Source organism: Xiphophorus maculatus, chromosome 2 (assembly GCF_002775205.1).
Source record: "Xiphophorus maculatus strain JP 163 A chromosome 2, X_maculatus-5.0-male, whole genome shotgun sequence".
Taxonomy (NCBI): Eukaryota; Metazoa; Chordata; class Actinopteri; order Cyprinodontiformes; family Poeciliidae; genus Xiphophorus; species Xiphophorus maculatus.
In genome coordinates, this window is record NC_036444.1 from 11,457,887 (window position 1) to 11,481,783 (window position 23,897).

Sequence of the window (23,897 nt, forward strand, 5' to 3'; positions counted from 1 at the left end):
CACCATAAAATAGTTTTTTACATTATGTATGTCTGAAACAGCAAACATGGCTGTTCTTCCTTCTTGTAGTGCTCAACTTCAAATGTGACATGCACTCATGTACTTAATGCTTTTTAGAACAATGCCAGCCTTTTATGCAGCATGCCACACCCTCTGAATAAATAACTGGGTAAACCTGCTGTAGCTGCAAGAAACAGAAGAGAGGACATGTCAGTATGAGTAAAAAACTACAGTATTTTAGAAGTAGGACTTACAAGTACATCTTAGTAAATTCAAATATTTGCCAGATTAAAAGTACCTTTTAAATATTAAAAACCTCTAAGTCAGTATAAAACATTTTTTAAATTAAGCCCTGATGTAATATTCTAATCTTCTAAACATGCATGTTTGAGCTAGTTTCAACTCTAGCATGCTTTATTTGAATTAACAAGTCTTTGCAATGCCTCTGCTGAACTTGACAAGTTGTTGAGGTAATTCTTTCCTTTGAAAGAAGTGTGTTGGAGCAGGAACACAAAATATGCAAGGGAACATGTCCCCAGGGCTGAAACAGGAAACTATCAATACTGCAGCAACAGTGCTAATGAGCTAAGGGCCGTTTTTCCTTCATTTAAAATAATTCTAATTTCTAAAATGTGATTTTAAAACTTAAATTGACCCCAAATCTCTTCTGTCTTTTGTTCATTTTTCACTTTTTTTTGTTACAGCACTTGCTGAGCCTTTGAGCCACCTCAGACATGATTTATTTTTGTGAGATCTTTCGCAGATTTTGCAGGATTCTTATGACCTAGCTACATAGGGTATACAAGAAACTAAAAGTAAATTTGCAACAATTTCTTTCAAGAGAATTTGAATGAGTCATATTATTTTCATTTCCCAAATTCTTAAAAGCTTGTAATTTTATAGAGGCATAGATTATTAATCATGTGGCATCTATTTTACCATACAACTTTTTGGTACAATGTTCATTTTTATTTCTTTATTTAAAATAATAAAAAGAGACATGTATTAAGCATGTATTTATAACATAGTAGTGCTCTCTAGTGAGTCATGTACAACCACAGTTCTCACAGCATTCATCACAAAATAATGAAGATGGATTACAGATTTCCTCAGTTTTTGCTTTTTCCTCACACATAAGTGTTTCAGATCAAACATGCTTATTAACTTGAGCAAATACAATAAGCAGTTTTAAATTGATTTCATTCATTAATAGAAAAAGCCATCAAAACCAAACTTGCCCTTTGTGTAATTGGTTTTGTTTATTGGTATTTGAGTAAAGTGTATAATGCGCTGACTTTTATTTAATATTACTTTTATTTGTCATTTTTACTACGAAAAGGTATTGTCGACAACACATTAATCAACGAAAAATAAACCACACATTTTTAAGCTAAATAAACACTATATACGTCTTTCACGATTATTACACTAAAACGCTTTGCCTTGTCTGCTGATTGTTGCGCATGTCCTCTGCGAACGTTTACGCTGCATTTCATGGACACAGTTTTTAAAAAACTTTTTGACGATAAGAAAGATGTATGAGGATAAAAACAAAACTCAGAACACCGGCTGTTAAGAAAGACTTCCGATCGAACATTTTCAGCATAAATAAAATAACTGCATGGTCATATTGTAATAATTCTCTGTTTGTACCATTGTGACATTTGTAAGAACGATTTTATTGGGGCGTACGTGAAAGCAGCACACGGTACCCTTTGAGAACTCATTCATCACGATAGCTGTCATGCTAGCCGTTGTCATCGCAACCTGAAGTAAAATCGTTACCGCTACTGAAATGTAACGTAATTCACACACCCATGTGAATGATTATATATGCTAGTGGATATCGCCAACACTTGCCTGCGTGGGGGACTGGGAACTAACGTGTCGTGTTATGGGAGAAACACGGAGGTCAGGCGAACGGTGGACTGTCAACAACAATAATGTCCGTGTGAAACGACTCTGCTACCGCTGTAATTGTTCTTTCTCTATATTATAGCACCGGTAAGGATATTATTGTTCGCAGTGGGAGTGTGAAGGGTGTTTTGTTAAACATGTTGTTGTTCTGCAGGGGATGGTCGTGAAAACATGGCCGATCAGGTAACCAGAGCTAACGAGATTTTGACTGCCATGAAGTTAACCTAAGTGGCTTTCAGGCTAGCCGTTTTTGCTAACATAATCTAGCTAGGTTGTTGGCGCTGTCATGATTATATAGGGACATTTGGTATTTACGTTCCGATTGTGTGTCATACTACATTCTTGGAATTGCTGAGAAAAGTAAGCTTATTTACTTATGAGGCTGTAAATTGAAAACACGTTTCTATGTACTACAGATGTTTTGTAATGACTAATCTTCAGTGTTACCACCGTTAATTTGATGTCAGCAGCCTTGGTTAATTCCCTTGTCAGTTGTAGGTTTATGCTTGCATTTATTGTTATTTACATACCTTTACAGATCAAATTAAACCATGCCTGGGAAACTAAAGGCCAAAATCGTGGCAGGGCGCCACTTGCCTGTAATGGACAGAGCAAGTGATCTAACGGATGCCTTTGTTGAGGTAAGAGATGATGCCTTCACTACAACAATTTTATATTTTTCTATTCGAAAAAACACAATAATAATGTATGTGGGAACATATATGAGCATTAGAAAATATATACTAGTTTGATTCTGGAAAATCTAATCAGAAAAAGTACATTCACCCCTGCTTACCCTGGGGTAAAAAGCATAATCTGGAAAGCTGTAGGTAAATTACATACAGTAATTTACATACCAAAAGTGTGGACACACCTTTTAATTCAATGAGTTTCCTTTATTTTCATGACTATTGACATTGTAGATTTACACTGAAGGCATCAAAACTATGAATAACACATGTGGAAATATGCACTAAACAAAAAAGTGTAAAAGTTTTATTTTAATTTAAGCAAAACTTGTTTTCTTTAATGTGTTGCAGAGAGTTACTTAACTGGACTTTTAAAAGATATCTTTCCCTTTTAATTTTTACAGGTCAAGTTTGGAAATACAACTTTCAAAACAGATGTTTTTCCCAAGTCCCTTAATCCACAGTGGAACTCTGAATGGTTCAAGTTTGAGGTAAAATAGATTTAAAATTAAAGCGGACTAAATGTATCACATCCTCGACACAACTTCTATAAATCTGAATTGTTTGTATTCATTTTGACCTTTGTTTCCTTCCTTCTCCTTTTCCTTCTGTCACTGTTCAGGTTGATGATGAGGACTTGCAGGATGAACCATTGCAGATCACAGTGTTGGACCATGATACATACAGCGCTAACGATGCCATAGGGAAAGTTTACATTGACATTGATCCTTTGCTATGTACTGAGGCTGCCTCTATCATCTCTGGCTGGTTCCCCATCTACGACACCATACATGGTATAACACTAAACTTGTGTGAGAAACTTATAAATCCAGAGCCTGAACTACTTCTTTGTTACAATGTTTGTGTTATTTTCCATTAGGAATCAGAGGAGAAATCAATGTCCTTGTAAAAGTGGAGCTTTTCAACGACTTGAATCGTTTCAGGCAGTCGTCTTGTGGGGTCAAGTTTTTCTGCAGTATGTTTTTTACTTCACAAGACATCTAAGGATGTAATTTATTTACGCAGTGAGACTGCGAGGTTTAAACACTGTCAGTCTTAGAAATCTGCTAAAACTTAAATTGCAGCTGAAGAAAAGCTTTGAATTGAAACATATTTTCTCTCGTTCTTTTTGTTCAAATTCCACCTCCAGCCACATCTATTCCACGGGGCTACCGAGCAGCCATGGTACACGGGTTTGTAGAAGAACTGGTGGTGAATGAGGACCCAGAGTACCAGTGGATAGACCGCATTAGAACCCCTCGGGCTTCAAATGAAGCGCGTCAGAGACTCATCTCTCTCATGTCTGGTATGAAAGCCTGAAACTAATCCTCTTTGATTGGGAATAGGAAGAATTTGGATCTGTTAACATCACTGTGTGTTTTCCCCCTTGTTCAGGAGAGCTGCAGAGGAAAATAGGGCTTAAAGTTTTGGAGATGGGTGGGAATGCAGTGGTGGGCTACCTGCAGTGTTTTGACTTGGAGGGGGAGTCTGGCCTGGTGGTCCGGGCCATAGGCACCGCCTGCACTCTGGAAAAACAGAGCTCAGGAAGCCTCGTGAACACACACACGCATCCTAACACAGCACCTGCTTCTAACGCCTGCAATTCCCCGTCTAAAGATGGAAAGGAGTGAGTATAAACCCAGAACACGGGCATGGACCTTACTTCTGTTTATGAGCAGATCGTTCTGCAGATCAAGTTTGTGAGAATGACGATGGGCTGTGTGTGCATGAGAGGGAGACCATGTGGACAGAATGTACTGAATGCTTTTTTTTTTTTTTAATTGTCCTTTTTACAGCCCTGTGTGTGTCTCAGTATTAAGGACTCCCCTTTATATTTTGTGTGTTGTGTCTTTTATATTGCATTCTGGAAATAATGGCGCAGAACATAACCTGAGACACACACATGCACATTACACATAAAGCCATCCCCTGCCCCTGTTCCTCTCACCTCGTCCCCTCCTTTAATCTGCTTTTGCTTGGCTTTCTGCTCTGCTTCTGCATGTTTCAGTGCTCTTTACAGTGATAAATATTTAGCGCATGTGTTTGGCTCTGCTTTTAACACTGTTCTGTCTTCGTCTGGTTCTAATTGTCTTACTCTCTTGGCTGGTGGTTTTTCATCTAGCTTCCACTGGCTCAGCTACACTTGAGTGCATGCGTGCTTCTGATTTGCATTGATACTGTAGACTTGTGAATGTAATGATGAGGTACAAAAATATCTTCTGGTAATGATTATACCGATAATATACAGATTTAACGGTTTTTGGTGAGGGTGGTAGTCTGAGCAATTGAAAAAAGTCAGAGAAAAATTTGGTTGTAATAAATAAATATTCCTGTTTTGTGAATCAGCATTTTTGTTTATTGTGGTTTTTATTTTTATGGAATGGAAATTTAAAACAAGCAAACTTCCAAGAAAGTAAAACCTATTTTTTTCTTTAGATGCATTGTCAGTGAATCACACTTAATAATAGTAATAAAGGGTATGTTGTTGAAACATTCTGTAAAAAGATTTTTGTAGAAAGACAAAATAATTTAAATCTAAAGTAAAAAAAGGAATATTTCTGCGACTTTGTTAGAACACTGGAAGTGTTCATAGAAGTGTTGATTACATCAGTATTTCACCATTTACTAAAATGGATGCATTAACAATGGATTAACTAGACCGTTTTAAAACCTTTATTAACAAATATTAAATATTTCATCTTTGTTTCAGTTCATCTAGTGAGAAATGTTGATATATTTGTTTTAATGTATGATTTTCTTCTAATCAGCTTATCAGAATTTTATTATTTGGGAGAAAAATGTTGCAAAAGCTTTGGCCAACTTTTCATTATCTTAAATTAGAGGTGCCCCAATCAACCGGATTGAGATGGTAATGGACCATTTTCCTTTGATCAGCTCTGATTGGTGAACTAAAAATATCAACTTTAGAAAGCATCAAAATCAAAAACTTTCACAATTTTCTATCTAAAAAAGTGCATAATTTGTGAAAGGAAACTCCAGGTTGCTTGTACTTAAAATATTTTCAACATAATTGATCAACCTTGATTTAAAAAAAGCAATATATTGCTACAAAAATGACAAATTTCTCAATTTTCTTCGCATAATCTCTGTGTTTTTCTCGTGATGATTAATCTGTATTACAGACGTTTAGCTGTCAGAATGGGAAAAAAAAACAAAAGAGAAATGTTGGAAGGACATCTCATTTTGTGGTACGGAGTGGACCAAAATGTCATTTTAAGGTATTGCAGTCCACCTGGTAGTTGGAAGAACATGAATCAGAAACATTTGATCAATAATTTATTCACCTGATTTTGATAAACAGGCAGAAGTGATGCATTTTTTTTTACAGGAAATATAAAATTAAATGCAACACATTTTCTTACCTTAGGAACAATTTTTTTGAAAACTGCCAACTTGTTGCCATAGAGTTTTTACTCCATCCATTTCTGTGTTGTCTCTAAGCAGTCACATAGTCCATTCCACACATTCTATTTTCAGAAACAATAAAGACACTAAATTTCAGGACAAAATTTGCTGTTTTCCCAACTTAATATTAGTATTGCAGGAATAGATGTATTTAAAAATAATGCTTTTAATAAGAAGAGTTTGTTTTGGCCATTTTCTGTTATATGCATCCCTGCTCTGTATGACTGAGTAGCAAAGATGAGTGCTGTGCATGAGTTACTTGTTGCTTTTATATGACTAAGTTAGAAAACAGTGTCTGTGTCAGTGGGGTAAGCTACTTTCTTCCTTGCTTTTCATTACTTTTTGACCTTTTTTTCCTCAACTGCAGTGTTGTGCTGGTTCTTGTGTGCGCTTCTTTTATCCCTTTCTCTGCCCACATTTGGATTGGGACATTTCTCACCTATGTCCAAATCGCTCTTGCGTCCTTCTTTCTCTTTTTCTCTTTCTCTCTGTCTGTGTGCTGATCGGCCCAGGTCTCCCCTTGCCCATGGATGTCGCTCCACCCACAACAGTCCAGTGCATTCAGCCTGCAGCTCCCAGAGACTGTCCCAGAACTTCTCTGTCTCTGTTCCCACACTCATCTTCACTGGTACGCAGAGGCAGCGAAGGAAAGCAGTTCACAGGAACAAGACAAAATTTAAAATAAAAGTGTTTTTAACTGATTGTTAAAAAAAAAAAGAAGGGACTTTTCTATTTTGAATGAGATCACTTTACAGGACAGATCAGTCCCAACAAAAGGCAAAATAGGGCCTTCATTTGATAAATGACAATAGTATCTTTTTTTTGTTTTTCAATTGTTCATCATGAACAGCAGCATCTTATTGGTTTTCAGAGGAAGCGCCTGCTGTGTCTCTACATTCCCCTGACCTTTGCTCCACTCTAATGGGACACATGCTTCGACTTGTCCATCCTGTTTTCCTTTTCTTTTTAAATCTTTTTTTGTGTTTTGCCACCTTGCTTTTATTGTTGTGTGTTTGCGTGCCTTTCTTTGTGTGTTCCCCTTTGCTTTCTCTGCTTGCTTTTTAGTTTCCCCGGCCATCCATAGCACATCGAGAACACACCTCACCCAAAGCAAACATGTCACATATTTAAAAGAGTCCCCTTCCCTACTTAGGAGCAACATTGCGCATATGATCACACACAGAGGAACGCTCCGAGGGTGAGGCGGTGACTGACGAGTGTGCGTGTGTCATGTTCTCCTGGCAGGCCGGTATTTGGTGAGGATCTGCCCTCGTCCTCCGGCCCGCCTACCCCTTTCCGAAACCTCCCCACCTCCTCCTCCTCTCCTCCCCCCTTCTCTCCCTTCAAGCCATGCAGCCGTCAGTCCTCTTCATCAGACACAGACCTCAGTTTGACGCCCAAGACGGGTAAGAACACTCTGCCCATACCCCTCCTTCATTCTCATCCTTCTGTACTCCTAACACCAACTTCTGGTGCTGCTATGGTGATGGTTTTTGTTTATTTTGTTTATTCATATTTAATTCCATGTTTGTTTACACTTGATTTTTTGTTCTTTGTTCACTTTTTTTTATTGTGAATTTTGTTGTGAATGTTTGTTTAGCCATACCCTGCTTCCCATTTGTCCTGAGTGGCCTGGTGTATCTTTCAGTCTTGCTGTACGAAAAGTGTATCTGCAGTGTGAAGATGCACCAGATCTCTGTTTTAGCTTTTCCTACACTTATTTTGTGGTGTTAGAAGCACTGTGTCTCAAGAGAGGGCTGTTTATGATTTGAGGTAACTTTCTCATCGGTGGCTATTAAACTTGTCCCTGATTCCACTTCCAAAGTATAGCAAATTCAGAATGAACAAAAGCACTTGAATTTAGTGTTTTACCTTAAACTTCCTTTATGAAGCACTGGAGATGGTGCAATGTTTTCATATTTCCACATAGTGAACCCTGTTCAGGTTTAGTCTTCCTGTCCATCCTTGCTAATCAAGATGCAAGTAGAAAAGCCTCACAACAACCATTTGCCCTGTTGGTAAAATCCAATCAGAAAATCTGACCAGAGTTTCCCATATTTCAAGACAATGAAAGTCCTGCAAAATAAATCACAATGTCATAGTATACAACATTGATATTGCAAAGATCTGCTGCAACAGCAGATACCATTAGTTAATTATTTAAGTAACTGGCATTCAGGCTCTCCATGCTAGTAACTGCTCAGTGCAGTTTAAATTTTTTTTTAAAAGGTCAAGTGTTGGTCAGGTTGTAAAGTCAACAAACCCAAGCAGTAAGACATTAGCACTGTTAAGTATTTGATTTATTGCAAGTCATATGACATCTACAAACATTATCATGTGTCACATGTTTTCCTAACCTAGCATTCACTAAGGATTTTTACCCGTTAAACAGAATTGCAGTAGCTTGCCGGCATACATAGTCTTATCCACTGGGGTACATAAAAGTTTATAATGCAATGATTCGGTCAGGCTCCAAAAATAACTGTTATAAACTACATAGAAAGTAACTCACCTATAAAGCCTCCCATTATCCACTGCTCAATAAAATCCTGACTCGTGAGAGAATGTATTTTATCTGTTTAGGAACAATCCAACAAGGAATTTACAGAAAAAAAATCTCTTTATCATTCAAGATAACTATTTAGTTGATGTAGACTAGAGTTGCTGTTTACAAATCTATTATTTTTCTTTTATTGGCAGTTGAAAGTTGTCCAAGTAACAATGCTGCTTGAGAAGCAGATCTTAGTGGTGAACAATCCCAGGATGCATTTCATTCAGACTATTAAATGAATGCAGATATTCTGGTTGGTCTCCATCTATCCTCAAAGCATTTTGAGTACCTGGATTTAGTACGGTTCAGACACAATAAATTTGCTCAGGACAGGACAAAACAATATCTACAACTTTTTGACTATGGAAATATTTTTTAGTTGCAAAAACCATACTCAGTCATGGCTTAGCTACCATTAGAAGGTCAACCATTATTATCTCAAAGATAATTAAGAGCTTGAATGTCTGATGGCAAAATAAACAGCCCAGCTCAAGCTCACCGAAGCCCAAAAACACTGAATACCAGACTGAGCAATAAACAGGTTTACTTTGGAATACCTGTGATTATTCTGTATTTCTACTGTGTGCACCAGTTTCACACAGTAGAAACTGAAAAAAATATGTAAAAATCATATTTTTACATCCTCCTTTCTTTCTGATGTTTAGCAATATGTTTTATTTTCTCTTAATATTCGAGGCTGAGTTAACATTTAAACTTAAATTTTTTATATATATATTTGTTCTAAAAACATGAAAAAGTTAGTACATGTTCCTTTAATCTGTCAAAATATTATTGTTAATATTTATTATTATTATTATTATTATTATTATTATTATTATTATTATTATTATTATTAAGTTGTAAGAGTTCTAATGTTGCAATATAAGATATAAATTTGCAGTATTATAAGTAATACTTTTGATTTATTTTTCAAATAAGAATAAAACAATATTTTTTAACTCCAGTGAGCCCATAAGACCGTGGTATTTTTGCTGAAGGTAATAATAATATCAGATGTTATACTAGCTCAGATGCTATTTCATTTCATTACATGATTAATTGATTCACACCATAACCCTCTCACCACAGCTGCTTCCAGACCCTTCAGGAGTGGACCAGTAGTCCTTCAGTGTTCATTCCTCCTCTTCTTTATTATTTTCCTAATTCTTTCCTCTTCTTTCTCCTCTGTTACTTCTTTGTCTTTCTTGCTCATTTTCCTCTTTGTCCTCAGTTAATATTCACTTTGACCTAGATATATTTGGACATCTAATTATTAATGATATTGGTCTTGAATAATTCAGACATACAAAAGACAAAACAACCATAGGAAAAAACATGTTTTTAAGTATAACATAAATTGAGATTTATATATATATATGTATATATAATATGTGTGTGGGATTATTATTAGCACTGTTTTGCTAACAGGAATAACCTAAAGTTGCTTAAGCTGTTAAGAAATAAAGAAACAATCTACACTATTCTCTGCATTTTTCTCAGATTTTAGAACTTAACCTAGAACTACATAATTTAAATAGTTCTGTATGTTCAACTGATTATTTATATTAGTTACTAATAGTACTAATCTAAAGTTCTCTACTTAAATTTAAATACTATAGTCATTGTCCCAAGAACATATTTATGTCAATGTCCAAATATTTCAAGGCCTAAATATGTCATTGTTCCAGTTTCATCATTTTCTGTTCTCAGTTCCACTACCTGAACACAGAGAACCTAAGAATATTGGAATTATGAATCTTTATAGATGAATCAGTAAACTGTTTTTTATTTAAATTGGAATTTTTACTTGATTGCAGTAAATTATTTTTGTTAACTCACTTCTAATTTCAGATGCCACTAAAGTTTGAATTGAAATCTCTAGTTTATAATTGATTAAACAAAACCCTGTATTGACCTATATGAAACTGGACAAGTCCAGTCATGATTTTTACTGATCCACCTAATCGGGTCAGTGGTCCCAGTCTAGTGCCCCAGTTTAGGACCTATGGCATCCTGACTTTTCATGTTTCATCTCTCTCTCTTTCTTTTTCTCTTTCTCTTTTTCTCTCTCTCTCTGTCCATATTTTCATTTTTTCTGCCACAGTCTGTTGTTATGCCTCCACCCTCTATCGTTCCTCTTTCTGTTCTTTCTCACTGGTTCTGTTTTTCTCTGTGCATCCCTCCATCTTTTTTTTTTTCTGCTGGATAGACGAGTCCCAGTCAGGGAGACGCAGGCCAGGGATCTTCCTCTGCCCCAGCTCCCCCGTCCTCTCTGCAGACTCATTGTCCCTTCCTGGTTCGGGTTCTGTGGGCCGTGGTCACAGCTCTAGCTGCAGAGCGACCACCCCGCCCATCCCCTCCTTCACCCACTCAGACTCTGCCTTGCTGAGAAAGAGCGTGTCCTTCACTGAGGACCTGCTGCTGGCAGCCTCCGGTATAGTAGGACTGCTGTGTATCCTTAAGTTACTAATAGAAAGGGGTCGGCAATGGCTACAGGTCACAAACAGATCCTGTCCGATCAGAAACGACACCCCTGCATGCCCAGAACTTTCTGTAAAGCAGTAAAAGAAAAACACTTTTGTTATCAAATCAGTATTGCACCGATGCAGTAATCACCTGGCAGCTTGGTTTACTTTCTGGTGGGTTCAGACGTGTGTTGTGTGAAAACTGAATCCAGTTTGCTTTCTATAACCAGGGATGGGCAGTGGCGGGAGCGCAGGGAAGGAGGCTGGACCGTTGAAGACGCTGCTGAGGCAGCAGACGCAGACCGCTCTCGAACAGAGGGTACAGTGATACCAAACACTCGCGCTTTTTCTCTCTCACATGTATTTACACTCCTGACTTTTTCCACATGTTAGACATCTGAGACTTCCCTGTATACTACAGCAAGCTAAGCATGACAGTTGATGCTTTAACATTCAATTTGTGTTGCAAATCTGCTTCAGATGTCTGAGTGCTGGGTCACACGATACATTTCATTCTCTGTGAGAGATTTATCATTTGCACTGGTAATGTATATAAGTGGTGTGCCAAGTTTAAGACCAAATAATGTTCCCTTTTCTGTCCTCTTGATTACTCGTGCATCTCAGGGAGCATCCTCCTCTGGGTTATTGTTAAACGCCAGGGTATGTCCCATCAGTGTGACGCTCGCTCACTCCCTACCTACCTTTTTCTTTTCCTTAAACACCCTGACTAAGCTGATGGCCACCACCAAGCAGTCTCAGTCAACTCCTAACCTGACCCTCCTCTGCTGTTTGTGGATCTTCCCAGGGTGGTGGTGGGTTGAGCAAGATCTAAGTTTGTCATATTTGCTCGTTTTGCTCCCACCACACCCAAATAGTCACAAGCATGTTGGGCAGAGGGCCAGAAGCCTAAGAGTTGCCTTCTCTTTAAGTCTGATGGGGTGTGTTGTGTGTGTGCGGGGGTGTGCGTGTGTGGAGCTATGTGTGCATCACTTTTACAATCTTTATTTTTAAACACATCCAATCTTTTTAAAATTTTTTAATTACCTGAGTGAATATTTTCACTTTTTTTTTAGAGTGACATCACTAACCCTATACATAGAGATGCACCGATCAGAATCCTGTAGCCGGTTTAAACTGCCAACATGATTCCCAGTTCTTCCTGAAGATAAGAAAACAATACAAGAACAGCTTTCAAAATACATTTTTTGCCTTTCTGGTATGATTGGGTATTAATACTTACATTTGGTGCAGAGGCAATGTCATGCCGTGTGTGAGAGAGAACCTTGACTGTTAATAGTTTTATTAATATTTAAAAACAAAGAAAACTGAATAACAGCATTGGCATTTCAAACTGGATGTAGCATTTTCAATGACTGACATTTCTAGACAGGCTACAGTCATGAAAACAATAAGTCTGAAGAGATTATGTTAATATGGATAATTAATTAAACTTTAACATCAAGAACATTTAAGTAAAACACATATATTAAGTGAATAACCATAAACCCGTTGTATAAAGATTAGTTACTCAGTGGGATACATGTAAAACATTTGCCAAAGGGCTCTAGTCCGACTCTCAAAGGAACAATAAGAAATCTCTAAATACCCTTAAATGACATCAAGAGGCCTAAAGCAGCCTTTTCCTATCGCTAATCCACAGGGGAAGTCTTTATAAATGACTCCACATGTTTATATTTAATGGGAGATGTGCATGAATGGAACCTTTGCTCTTTAAGAAAAACATGAAGGCCAGACCAAAGTTGCCAAAATGAATGTAGACAAATACCAGGAATTATGACTGAGTTTTTTGGACAGATGTGTGTCAGTTTAAATTACTTGGACACAAAATAGAGAACATGTTTGGTCAAAGCAAAAAAAAAAAAAAAAAAGCTAAACAAAAAAACTCATAGAAACTGTGAAACAGAATGCTGGAAGTGTCAAGGATAAGAGATGCTTGCTGCAGCATGATCTTGTCAGCTCCCCAATGTTAAAACTCTCCATGAAATTTATTGAGTATCAGAGAACATGTAAGATTATGGAGAAAAATAAATAAATGATCCAAAATGTGAAACAAAATCCACCAAGGACTGGATGAGACATAGGAAAATAAAAAATGTCTTAAACTGTCTTGGTGCATCTCTAATATTCACCTCATAATTAACTTGTTGCTCTGAATGGGAGAAAACATCAGACAGTTTTGTTGCTATTTTGAGATTTTTTTTGGCACAAAAGAAATGAATTGTATTCCTGCCTGATACCTTCCAAAACCTTTCATCTCATACCGATCCTGCATGATTAGAATCACAACGTTCCCCATTTTCAATATGAAGGAATGCCAATGGGAAGTAAGGTTTTCCAGCTTCCTTTGTGTATGAGTGCATGAATTTGCAGCATAATTGGAGGCAGATTACCGGTTGCCTTGGCAATGGTCAAAATCGAGCATGACATCGGTCGTTCTGATCCTCAACAAAATATAACAGTGTGTCAAATCTGAATTTTTAAATGCCTTGACTTTAACTGTTTTTCAGTCCTTTTCAAATTTACTTATTTGTCTTTGTGAATGTAAGCTGGTATTGAGCAGGTGTTGAATTCTCTGGGTTAAACATTTGCATGTTGCTTTTGTTACACTCTGCATGTCCACACCTAAACCGACTATGTTTCTACCAAAGTCTACATACAACACTCAAAGATTGGTTTTAAAAATAATCATTTAGCTGCAAAGAACATGGGGTTTAAGTGTTTCTCAGGTTTATAAAATTACCTTACCATTTGAAACAATGAAGCTTTATAATAAACCTAAAATTAATAAGATGTTAGTAAAACAGTTTTCTTTTCTCTTTCCAAAATTGACAGATCTGCTTCTATTTTCTTAATCAACAGGAGTTCCCCTTCTTCACCTTGACTTCTTTCCCGCCGGGTTTTCTGGTTCACGTCGGCGGCGTGGTCAGTGCCCGTTCTGTTAAATTGCTGGATCGCATACACAACCCCGGTGAGTTCACGGCAATGGACTAGAATCCGAATGTGGCTTGTCTGTTGTAACAGGATGTGAGTGCACTCCTCCATTGACCGAGTGTGTCATGTTGAGTGTCTGGTTTTGTTTTACCTGGCTGATACTCAATGCTGCCCATGATCCTGCTATGTTTTTTGGTTTTCCTGTGTATGGTCTTTGTGCCAGATAAAAAAAATGTGTTGAAGAAAATGTTTGAGCTCTGAAACAGGTGAAAGTTGCTCCTCGGGGTATGAATGCTATGAGTATGAGTATTTTGATGAAAACACTTAGAAGGGTAAAACATTGTCACCTGTCACAAGGTTTATGTATGTGGACAACTTTCACCTCATTTTTTTTGTGTGTGTCCATATGTTCTAGTGGCTACTTTAGCTGGGTTGACATACAATAGTGGTGCATGGCTCCAGATATTGTGTTGTGTAGTGGTGTTGGCTGCAAGTTGCAATAGAGTGAAGTGATGTTTCTCTAATATGCTGTCCCACCTTCAGTGTTTCAATAGGTTTATCATTTGTACTTAACTTGGTTTATTTGGCACTAAAGACAATTAGAGCATCCAGTTTATTGGTAGTGGTTTATGTTGCAAAACATAAAAAAACATTCTGGTCCTTAGCAGGTTTGAGGTGTGATTAATAACACTTTTGATAACCTTCAACATGTTCTATGTTACAGTGTTCTTATTTGATTTTACAATATTAACCCATAAAGGACAGGACATTTATAGAGAATGCTAAATGTAACAGTATGTTGTGGAACCATAACTTTTGATATTTCTTTGCGGTATGAAATTTGTTTTTAAAATGCTGAAGTTTGGGTTTCAATTATGTCTCTGCCATTTGAAACTGAAACAAGTCGGTCTCTGTCAAATGAAACAAGAATTTATAACGTTATATACCCGCATTTTGTAATTCAATCTGTGCAGAAGGGTTTATGGTTAATTCAATGATTAAAATGGACTCTGGTCTTTCAGCTGCAGAACTAGTCCACCGCATTTAGCTAAGTGTGTTGCGGATTATTTATCTTTCTGAAGAGTAAGGAACTCTTTAAATATACTGAAAAGAGCTTATTTATGTGTAGGAAATGTTAAATCAAGCTGTTTTATTTTGTCTTTGGCGATGTGGTAACACACACTTGGATACCGTCAGAGCAACAAACAGCAGAATATTTTAACTTTTTTAAAGATGTCTGTTCTTAATGTTAAAAATCATTTTGGTGAACAGCTCCAGGCTACAACTTAAACTCGTGCTTCATAAAAACTAAGAATATGCTTCTGCTTTTTTGACTTTATTTTTGATTAAATAATGACACAGTGTACTTAATGTGGTCGTATTCAGCTGTGTTTGTGTTTATATCATTAAAGATTTGATGTAAGGACCAGATATTTTTTCCTCTATCCAACACATGTAATAGGAATAAAATCTAAAATAGCCTTGACTTTGATTACAACCACAAACCTAAATGAGCATTGGATCGATAGCTGATATTTTTGATGATTGCCCAGTTTGTCTTTGATTCCTGAATGATTCTACAAAGTGATTCTACAAAGTGAACAGCTCATAAATGTGGATGGGGTTCAGATAGGTTGGACATTTTTAAAAAGTTTTGAAGAAGTCCACAGGAGACCTGAAAAAAATACTACGTTTGAAATTTGCTATCTAATTTATTATATTTTATAAACGACTTATATTTTAATAAACGACTCTTATATATGGGTATTTTCTCGTTTCTATGTCATTAAGGAGCGGGATCAACAATGGTGTAAAATCATTCATGTGTAAAACCAACTGAAGGTTTTAAGCTCCTAATGAAATTTTTCCTCAATAATTATTATTTCTCAATTTTATTTTATCCTATTAGGAACATATACATTTAAGAAATTTAAATCTGTCATGTAGCAAAAATGAATCCAGCCATTAAGAGATCAGGAGAACCACTGGAGAACCAAGAGTATAACCTTTAAGACTTTTAGGGGTACTTGACTGCGATTCATTCATTGCTAGCACATGTATTACCACTTATATACACTCATCAGCCACTTTATTAGATGTATCTTTCCAGCAGTGGCACACAAATTGGATATGCACTATATGCAATGCACAGGTGGGCTGGCGGGAAAAGGATTTCTAGCTGACATTTTCTATATTTAACAGCTTTGTGCATGTGTAAATGATGTAATCAATAACAAAGACGCATCTCTGATTAGATGACCCTCGCTCCTTCACCCAACTCCTCCTGTTGCTCTAAAAGCTGAATTATAGTGGCGCTTTCAGAGGGTTGTGTTGAGCGTGTGTGAGGCGAGCAAGCAGTGTCGCTTTTATTGATGCACACGGCGCTCCATTGTGCATTTTTTTTTTTTTCATTTGAATCGTATTGTCATCTGGTGACACGAAGCTTAAGATGGAGAGGCAGAAACGAAAGCTGGCACAAAACAACAAAACAGAAGAGGGGAAGGATAAAGATGTCATAGGGATGAAAAAAGCTTTTCAAACTGGTTGAAAGACGGTAGGTAAATTATGTCGGTGTATGAAAAGACTGGTTTAAGTTACTAGTAACATGACAGGTCACTGTTGTCCTGGAGCTATGTTGTCCTGGAGCTATGTGCAGCATTTATAATATAATAGATTTTAGCAAGAAAATATAGAGATTTCTTTTTGGGTTTTTTTGTTCTGACATTCAGACAGCAATCACTTTTTTAACTATGATGAATCATAAAACAGATAAATAATAAAAGTTGGCAGTGATACAGTTAAAGTTAAAGGTCTTCACTCAGTTCTTTACTTTAGTTCTGTTTGTAATATATCTGATTAGTCTGATCATATGCAGTATCCAGTCAGCAACTGTTCTCCAAGGAGATTATTTAAAAATAAAATATGTTTTTTTACATGTGATTTGTATTTTTTAAACAGACTTAATACAGAGTTCACGGCATTCAATTGTGTGGATGGAGAAAAAGAAGAAAGGAAGACAGAGAAAGAGTCAGGACAGACAGTGGAGTATAACAGGTTGGTCTAATACTAGGTGAAAGTGTAGGAATATCCTCTTACTCTTAAGTGATTGATTTTAAAATATCTTTTTAAAAATGCCTTAGCGATTTGCATTAGTTAATTGTTCAAAGCTATTAAATAAGGCTTGTTTGAGCATATGACTAAGCAGGGAAAAACACAGGCGTGAACCAGTTAGCAGTGATCTCTATTGAAAACAGTGTTGCACAGTCTATTTCATTTGAAGCCATTGTTGACAAATGGGTGAGTACAAAGGGACATGTAGCATTTTAGTTTTAAAATTTTTCCATAGTCCAGGCTGTTGTTCAGATGTCATAATTTCACATTTCCACAACGTCCTATTATGCCTATTATATTTCTGCATACACCTAAGAATGTGCGTACTTGCGCCCCTGCTTACCAGTACCAGGTTGGACCCTCAGTCTTTGTACCAGCCTTAATTCTTTCAAAAAGCTGTCAAAAACATTCCTCATGTACTTTGAGATTGAATAATGGTGACAGTGGAGACAATTGGAGCACATTGACATGTTTAAGAAAACACTTTTAGATTATGCCGGGAGTAGAAATTAAAGTATGGACATACTGCTGTTATAAAAGCAGTAATGTAGTCAGCAACAATACTCTGGCAGGTTGTGGCATGTAACGCTCAACTGGTACCAAGTAACCTGAAGTGTGCCAGGAAAGTACACTTTAACCACGACAGCACCAGCAGCCAGAATTGTTTATACAAACCCAGATGCATCCATTCATTATGTTGTTGGATGTAAATGCTGAGTCTACATCCCCTAATAAAGACATTAGTCAATGACTGTTTTAAATTAACTCAATAGCTGGCAAAAACGGAGAAATGACTATTTACAATCTACATTTATTGATGCATTAAGGATTACTGAGGTTCTAAATGAGATGGAGAGTGGCAGGGATTGCCAAGTAAATGCACACTCAAATAGCCACAAAACTGTCATTTAAAAAGAGTGCATTCACTATAGCATCCTGTCCTTTAAAAGGTGATTATTTGAGTTGTTTCCTTCTTATCACATTAATCTATGCTGACCATTCTCATCTGATCACTAACATCAACAATGCATTTTAATTCGCGCAACTCATATATTTCCTCTTTTGTTAGATCATTTTCTGTAAACCCAAGAGATGGTAGTACAAGAAGATTAGCAGCTTCTTAAATACTCTGACTGGCATGTCTGGCTCTAGCAAGCATCCTACATTGAAAGTAACTTGCTCATTTGTGTTAAGCAATTTAACAGACCAGTATACCTTTTAGAAGTGGCAGATGAGTGTATAACCTACCCATAAAGTATTTAAATTATTCAATTTATTACGTGGACAGATTTTAGGTGAGCAATAACGTAAGATTAGTTCAGCTGCTACATCTCCCCATCAAGGTGATACTTGGTTTCTCAACACACTTGATTTAAGCAAATTCTCAGCATAAAACATCGTCATTTGTAAGAAAAACATCAGACGTCATCTGTGTGATGTGACCTCAACTAGAGTTGACTCCTGTTGCATGCTTTGTTTTGTATCGTATCGCTTCTGTTCTTTGTCTCTTTATAATTTTAGCCAGTCCTGAAGCTTTGTAACATCTCCGTTCCTCATGAGTCTCCCTTGAGGTAGTTTCAGTAGCTCTGACGTTAGTGTGTCTTTGCATTAGTGATTGTGGAGTGCTGCTGTTGTGCTGTGCTTGTTTGTTAGACTGTCTCTTCTGTTCTCTCTCTCTTCTGTACTAACGGTGTGTTCTGGCCCAGCCTTGGGTAACACGCGCTCATACAAACTGCTAGACTGGAATAGTGTCACTGCAGGTATTTCCCCCTTCCCCCCCTTTTACTGCTCTCACTCCACCAGAGTGATGGTAGCTCAGTGAAGTTAAGTTTGTTATGCCCGCTGAGTTGTCATTGAACGCTGAAATTCAATCAGTATAGACTAGCTAGCTTAACTATCTAGAGATGAATTAATAAAAAATCCATAGCCTGATAGCTAAAATCTGAATTCACTGAGCTGCCCTCCTCCTCTCTTGATTCTGTGTGAGTGTGTGCTGAGCTGAGCATGCTCTGTGTTGTCACCACACCCCATCCAGCCTTGCCTGGCTATCCCCACTCCACATGTGCGCGCAGACACCCAACTCATCGTGCTGCACATTAGAACTCTCCCTTGACGTTGTTTTGCCTGGCGCTGTTTGTGATGCTTCCAGAAATGGCATTGTGGTCAAACCTGTCTAGACCAGAGGAGGTTTAGGAGGTTTACTCTGTGACAAAGAGCCATCTACTGGGCATGTTCATCCCTGCCTCACTGGGCCGTATTCATACTGAGAGTGAGCACGGAAGGATGGATGGATGGATGAATGGAGGGTTGTAGGCAGATTGACTGTATTGATGAAATATATTCTGGATATGATATGTATGATGAGAAAAGCTATGAGCTTGAGAAAAGCTAGTTCGGATTTGACAGACTCTAGTGGATGAATATGGCCCTTCTTTGGCCATGAACGTGCACATGGCCATGAGTGTGCACGTTGGTGAGCCTGTGCCTGTGGCGACATGCTGCTGCTGCTGGTTTAAAGGAACCCACAATGGGGGTCTGATGCCTGACCATCAGTCATTATTCTTCATCCGTTTTAGTTTGAACACTCGTTCTTCTGCCCTCACTCATTCCTCGTCTTCATCTCACGGTTAAGTTTCATCCGCATGTTGCCCTCCCAGGGAGTGATGTTGGATGGCTCTTAGGTTTATTTATGTCTTCTTTGTTCATGCAAACATGTGTGTGAAAACAGTCTCTCTTCTTATAACTGTTAGACTCTAACACAAAATGTCATAAACATACGTGTATAAGAAAACCTCGCACCACCACAACTTTTTTATATATTAATTGCTTGTTGCTTATTTGTACAAGTTAAAGGACTAAGTCATATTTTTTACTTCTTTCAGAACTCCCTGGATTATCTACCAGTAGATTTTCTCTGCCACATAATATAATTAGGTTTAAGGGAGAAACATGACTTTCTCCCAAGAAACAAAGTTACCCTGAACCTTCAACCTCACACAGGCTGTTTGTGCATCTCAGTCAGGTGTGTACAGTTACCCTGAGTAAAATACCATTGTTTCATAGTACTTTGGTATTCACACAAGCATTTCAAGTAAAAATGTAAAACATAATCTTACACCTGATATTTTTGATGGTTTTCCAAAATAGTTACCATAATGGAACTATTATGGTAATTAGCGATATTCTATTGTATATATCTATTAAATAATATAGATAAACGTAAGCAAATTATAAAATAAACACCTGATAAAATTAGAAGAATGAATGTAAGCATTTTTATTTCATGGCATCTTCTCTTTTTGTCGTTCTTATCTTTAATCAGTAAAAATCTTAATATAAAAGGCTAATATAAACTACCGTACTTAATTAGTCTGGCTTGCTGCTCAGATAGCTGTCCAGCAGTCGACTGCTTGAGTAATAGTGGAAACTTCTTAACACCATTATTTACCTTAATGCATTAAACCACGCCACACTTTAACACTTTTTCTCGAAGGTTCAGGGTAACACCAAAGTCCTACACCCCTTAGTTTTTAGGTTCACTTTCTGTATAATCTGCTTTTTTTATAATGGCATATTCTATGAAAAAGCAGAGGGGTAGAAGTGGCCTCAGAAAGCCATCCTGTTTCTCCTAATAGTGAAAGAGAGTGATGAGATTTTAGAGCATGTGTGTTTCCACACATGATATAAAACATCTTTGACTCCTGGTCAAGACCTTGACAATAACTTCATCATCCCCTAATTCTCACCAACCATTTTCACTTTAACTTTGCCTCACAAAATGACTATTGGTTTCTGCTTGCGTTGATACACCATTTAACTCATAAATCAACAGAAAAAACTAGTTTCTGTTGGCTGTATAGATATTTTGTGTAAATTCATGAGGTTAGATTGGATGCAAACTCAGTCTGCCATTACCTCAATCCCAGTGTTTAGTTCAGTTTTGAAAAACAAATCAGCTCATTTTTACATGTTCTATGAAAGCTCACTGAATCACAATTTTGTGTTTTGCAGATGAACCTGAGACACGTGATGCCTGGTGGGAAGAGATTCGTCAGGAAATTAAATCTCATGCCAAAGCTCTTGGTTGCCATGCTGTTGTAGGATACAGTGAGAACACAAGCATCTGGTATGTTGTGTAAATGAAATAAGAAAAATGTTGTATTTTTATATTTTATATTCATCATGTCTCACTTTCAACTTTTACTTTTCTTATTACAGTGAAGAGGTGTGTATTCTGTCCGCATCAGGGACAGCCGCCATCTTGAATCCTCGGTATATGCGTGAAGGCTGTCTTGACATTGGCAGCACCGACCAAAGGTTGATCTAAGTTTCTTGGTGTAATTTTAGATAAAATCTTGTGGACTTTCATCTGCTTATACACACACGGTGTTTGGTTTTTTGACAGGTTCGATGATCCATCACCTCCAAGCTGTGGCTTCTGTCACATCCCGTATGACGAGCTCAACATGCCATTTCCTGCCCAGCTCACGTATTGTTACAACTGCAGGCGGCAAAAGGTAGCAAATTTCTTGTTTCCAACAATATATCACCATCGTTTGGGTTTTAACCTGGTCAAGGAATAAAAAGTGGATGAAACGCAAAATATTCCTTTATTTTAAGGTTCCAGATGTGTTATTCACAACAATCGACTTGCCAGCGGAGGCAGCTGTCACAGGGAAAGGCTGCCTCATTCAGGCCAGGTAAAACAGCACAGTTGTCATTCTTATCTGACATTTTTTAAAAGGGCCAAAATGCTTTTATTTAGACATTGATGAGAAAAAACGGAACCCAGTTCAATTCAATATATGTCTAGTCTATATATAAATATATGCTTAGCATAAAGTGCAAAAGGAAAGAAAATGAGAGAAAGAAAAGAAGTGTGGTGGAAAAGTTGAAGAATCACAATAATGAAGCAAAATCTATCTAATAGTTTAGGGATTTATGAGGTGTGGTTGTTGTTAAAGCAACCTGAGCCTCCTTAACACCTCAGCAGACTCATGTAAATTCATGCAAAAATTGGTTTTAAGTATTGACTGCATCTAACCCTTACTGTACAGTACATCAACATACTTTACAGTAGGGAAACACTTCTGTGTTGTTATTTTTTGATTATATGAAATTTTCTACTTTTTAGGAAAACTAAATATAGGATTTTTCTAAGCTCCATAGAATAAATCTATCTGCAAATTTGACTTTTTAAATTTTAATTCCTATAAGCCTTTAATCTGTTGATGATATTTGAATTTAATATAGTGCACCTGTGAGTGCAAACTTAGAAAATGCAAATAAATGTATGGTCATCTTTGAAGAATAAATCATTTTAAATTAATAAAAGCAGCAGTAAAGGCAGTTACATAAAATATATTGGCTAGGTTTTGAACAATATCCTGATTACCTGTTATGTGTAAGCTAAGCCACTGTGCATTTTCACTAATATCACGTAATATGTTTCCTGTTCAAAGACTCTGTCTAGACTGCAGACTGCATCAAATTTACTCACATCATTCCATATGTACTTTTGCACCAATTCATTCAGCAGTCTGTATTGATTCACACTGTGATTCAGTGAGTTATTGGAGCCTCAGTGAGAAGAAGGAGGATCAGAGAGACCAGACCTTTAAAAAATGATTTTCATTTCCGAATGCCAAGACTGCAGCAGCTTTCCATTATTTCTGATCTGTATTCATATTCCGTCAAACATAAAAGCAAATTTATCTCATGTTTTTTTATCACCGTTAATTTGATCTAGATTTACTGCAAAATAATAACTTGAGCGGTAGTCCAAATAAAAAAAGAAAGACAGGATATGTGGGCTGTATAACATGCAGGATAGATGTAGATATTTAGATTTGAAATGCACTATATATTTTTAGATTTCTTTGCTTCTCAGTTCTATACACAAAGGTGAAAAAAACAATAATTTTTATAATAAAATGAATGAATTATAAGTCTTTAAGGGCACCCTAAATGTCATTGATTCTCACCTTCCAGACTGTGTCGTCTGAAAAAGAAAGCTCAGGGAGAAGTGAATGCGACCGCCATCTCAAACTTGCTGCCTTTCATGGAATACGAGCTGCACACTCAGCTGATGAATAAGCTGAAGCTCCGGAGCATGAATGCTCTGTTTGGTCTGCACATACAGATCAGCGTTGGCGAGAACATGCTGCTGGGTCTTGCTGTAAGACAACATTTCAAATTGTCTTGAAAAGTCAATTACCTACATGGCTGACCTCAGTCCGTTTTAGAACATATGTTCTATTTTTCAGTCTGCTACAGGAGTGTACCTGACAGCTCTGCCTGCACCCGGGGGGATCCAGATAGCTGGGAAGACCTCCGGTGACCTGAACAATGAGCAGCACATCCAGGCTATCCAGAAAAGGATCAACGACACCATCGCCAAGAACAAGGAGCTCTACCAAATAAACCCTCCGGTAAGGTGGCGTCATGTTGGCTGTAGACTGTAGGAGTTTATAGGGGGTGACCTTTGTCTTTGCTGTGCCTAAGTAGATTTTCAGAAATATTTAAATACACATGCAACCAAATTTAGCTTAAATGTGGAACATGAAAATCCTCAATATAATAACTCTTTCATCTAAAACATTTCAACCTACATTTCACACCAACATACATTTACATTAAAAATGTATTTGATGTTTAAATGACAAATCACACCAGATGCAAAACATGAGGCAATTATCTTTTTTTTTTTTTTTCACTTTTGAGCCAACAAATGTTTGTCTCTGTGTGCCTGCTCTGTTTTTTTTTTGTTTGCTTGTTTTGTTTGAA

General features: G+C 37.2%; 1 protein-coding gene across 11 annotated transcripts in view; it reads left to right on the forward strand.

Moving 5' to 3' along the window:
- Positions 1-1,704: 1,704 nt before the first annotated feature.
- c2cd5 (C2 calcium dependent domain containing 5) overlaps positions 1,705-23,897 on the forward strand; it is a 30,629-nt gene continuing 8,436 nt past the window's right edge. For 5 of the 11 annotated variants that reach the window (XM_023351578.1, XM_023351587.1, XM_023351594.1 and 2 more), the window contains exons 1-18: positions 1,705-2,004; positions 2,456-2,558; positions 3,011-3,097; positions 3,229-3,400; positions 3,487-3,582; positions 3,757-3,912; positions 4,002-4,233; positions 7,278-7,438; positions 11,279-11,367; positions 11,673-11,708; positions 13,929-14,037; positions 18,818-18,871; positions 21,123-21,237; positions 21,330-21,428; positions 21,517-21,628; positions 21,732-21,811; positions 23,103-23,289; positions 23,378-23,542. In XM_023351578.1, the coding sequence (XP_023207346.1) occupies positions 2,469-2,558; positions 3,011-3,097; positions 3,229-3,400; positions 3,487-3,582; positions 3,757-3,912; positions 4,002-4,233; positions 7,278-7,438; positions 11,279-11,367; positions 11,673-11,708; positions 13,929-14,037; positions 18,818-18,871; positions 21,123-21,237; positions 21,330-21,428; positions 21,517-21,628; positions 21,732-21,811; positions 23,103-23,289; positions 23,378-23,542 (2,040 nt within the window). In that variant the 5' untranslated portion in view covers positions 1,705-2,004; positions 2,456-2,468. Of the gene's footprint in view, positions 2,005-2,455; positions 2,559-3,010; positions 3,098-3,228; positions 3,401-3,486; positions 3,583-3,756; positions 3,913-4,001; positions 4,234-6,544; positions 6,661-7,277; positions 7,439-11,278; positions 11,368-11,672; positions 11,709-13,928; positions 14,038-18,817; positions 18,872-21,122; positions 21,238-21,329; positions 21,429-21,516; positions 21,629-21,731; positions 21,812-23,102; positions 23,290-23,377; positions 23,543-23,897 lie in introns of all 11 variants that reach the window. The other 6 variants (XM_023351606.1, XM_023351624.1, XM_023351614.1 and 3 more) reach the window with 6 other exon arrangements.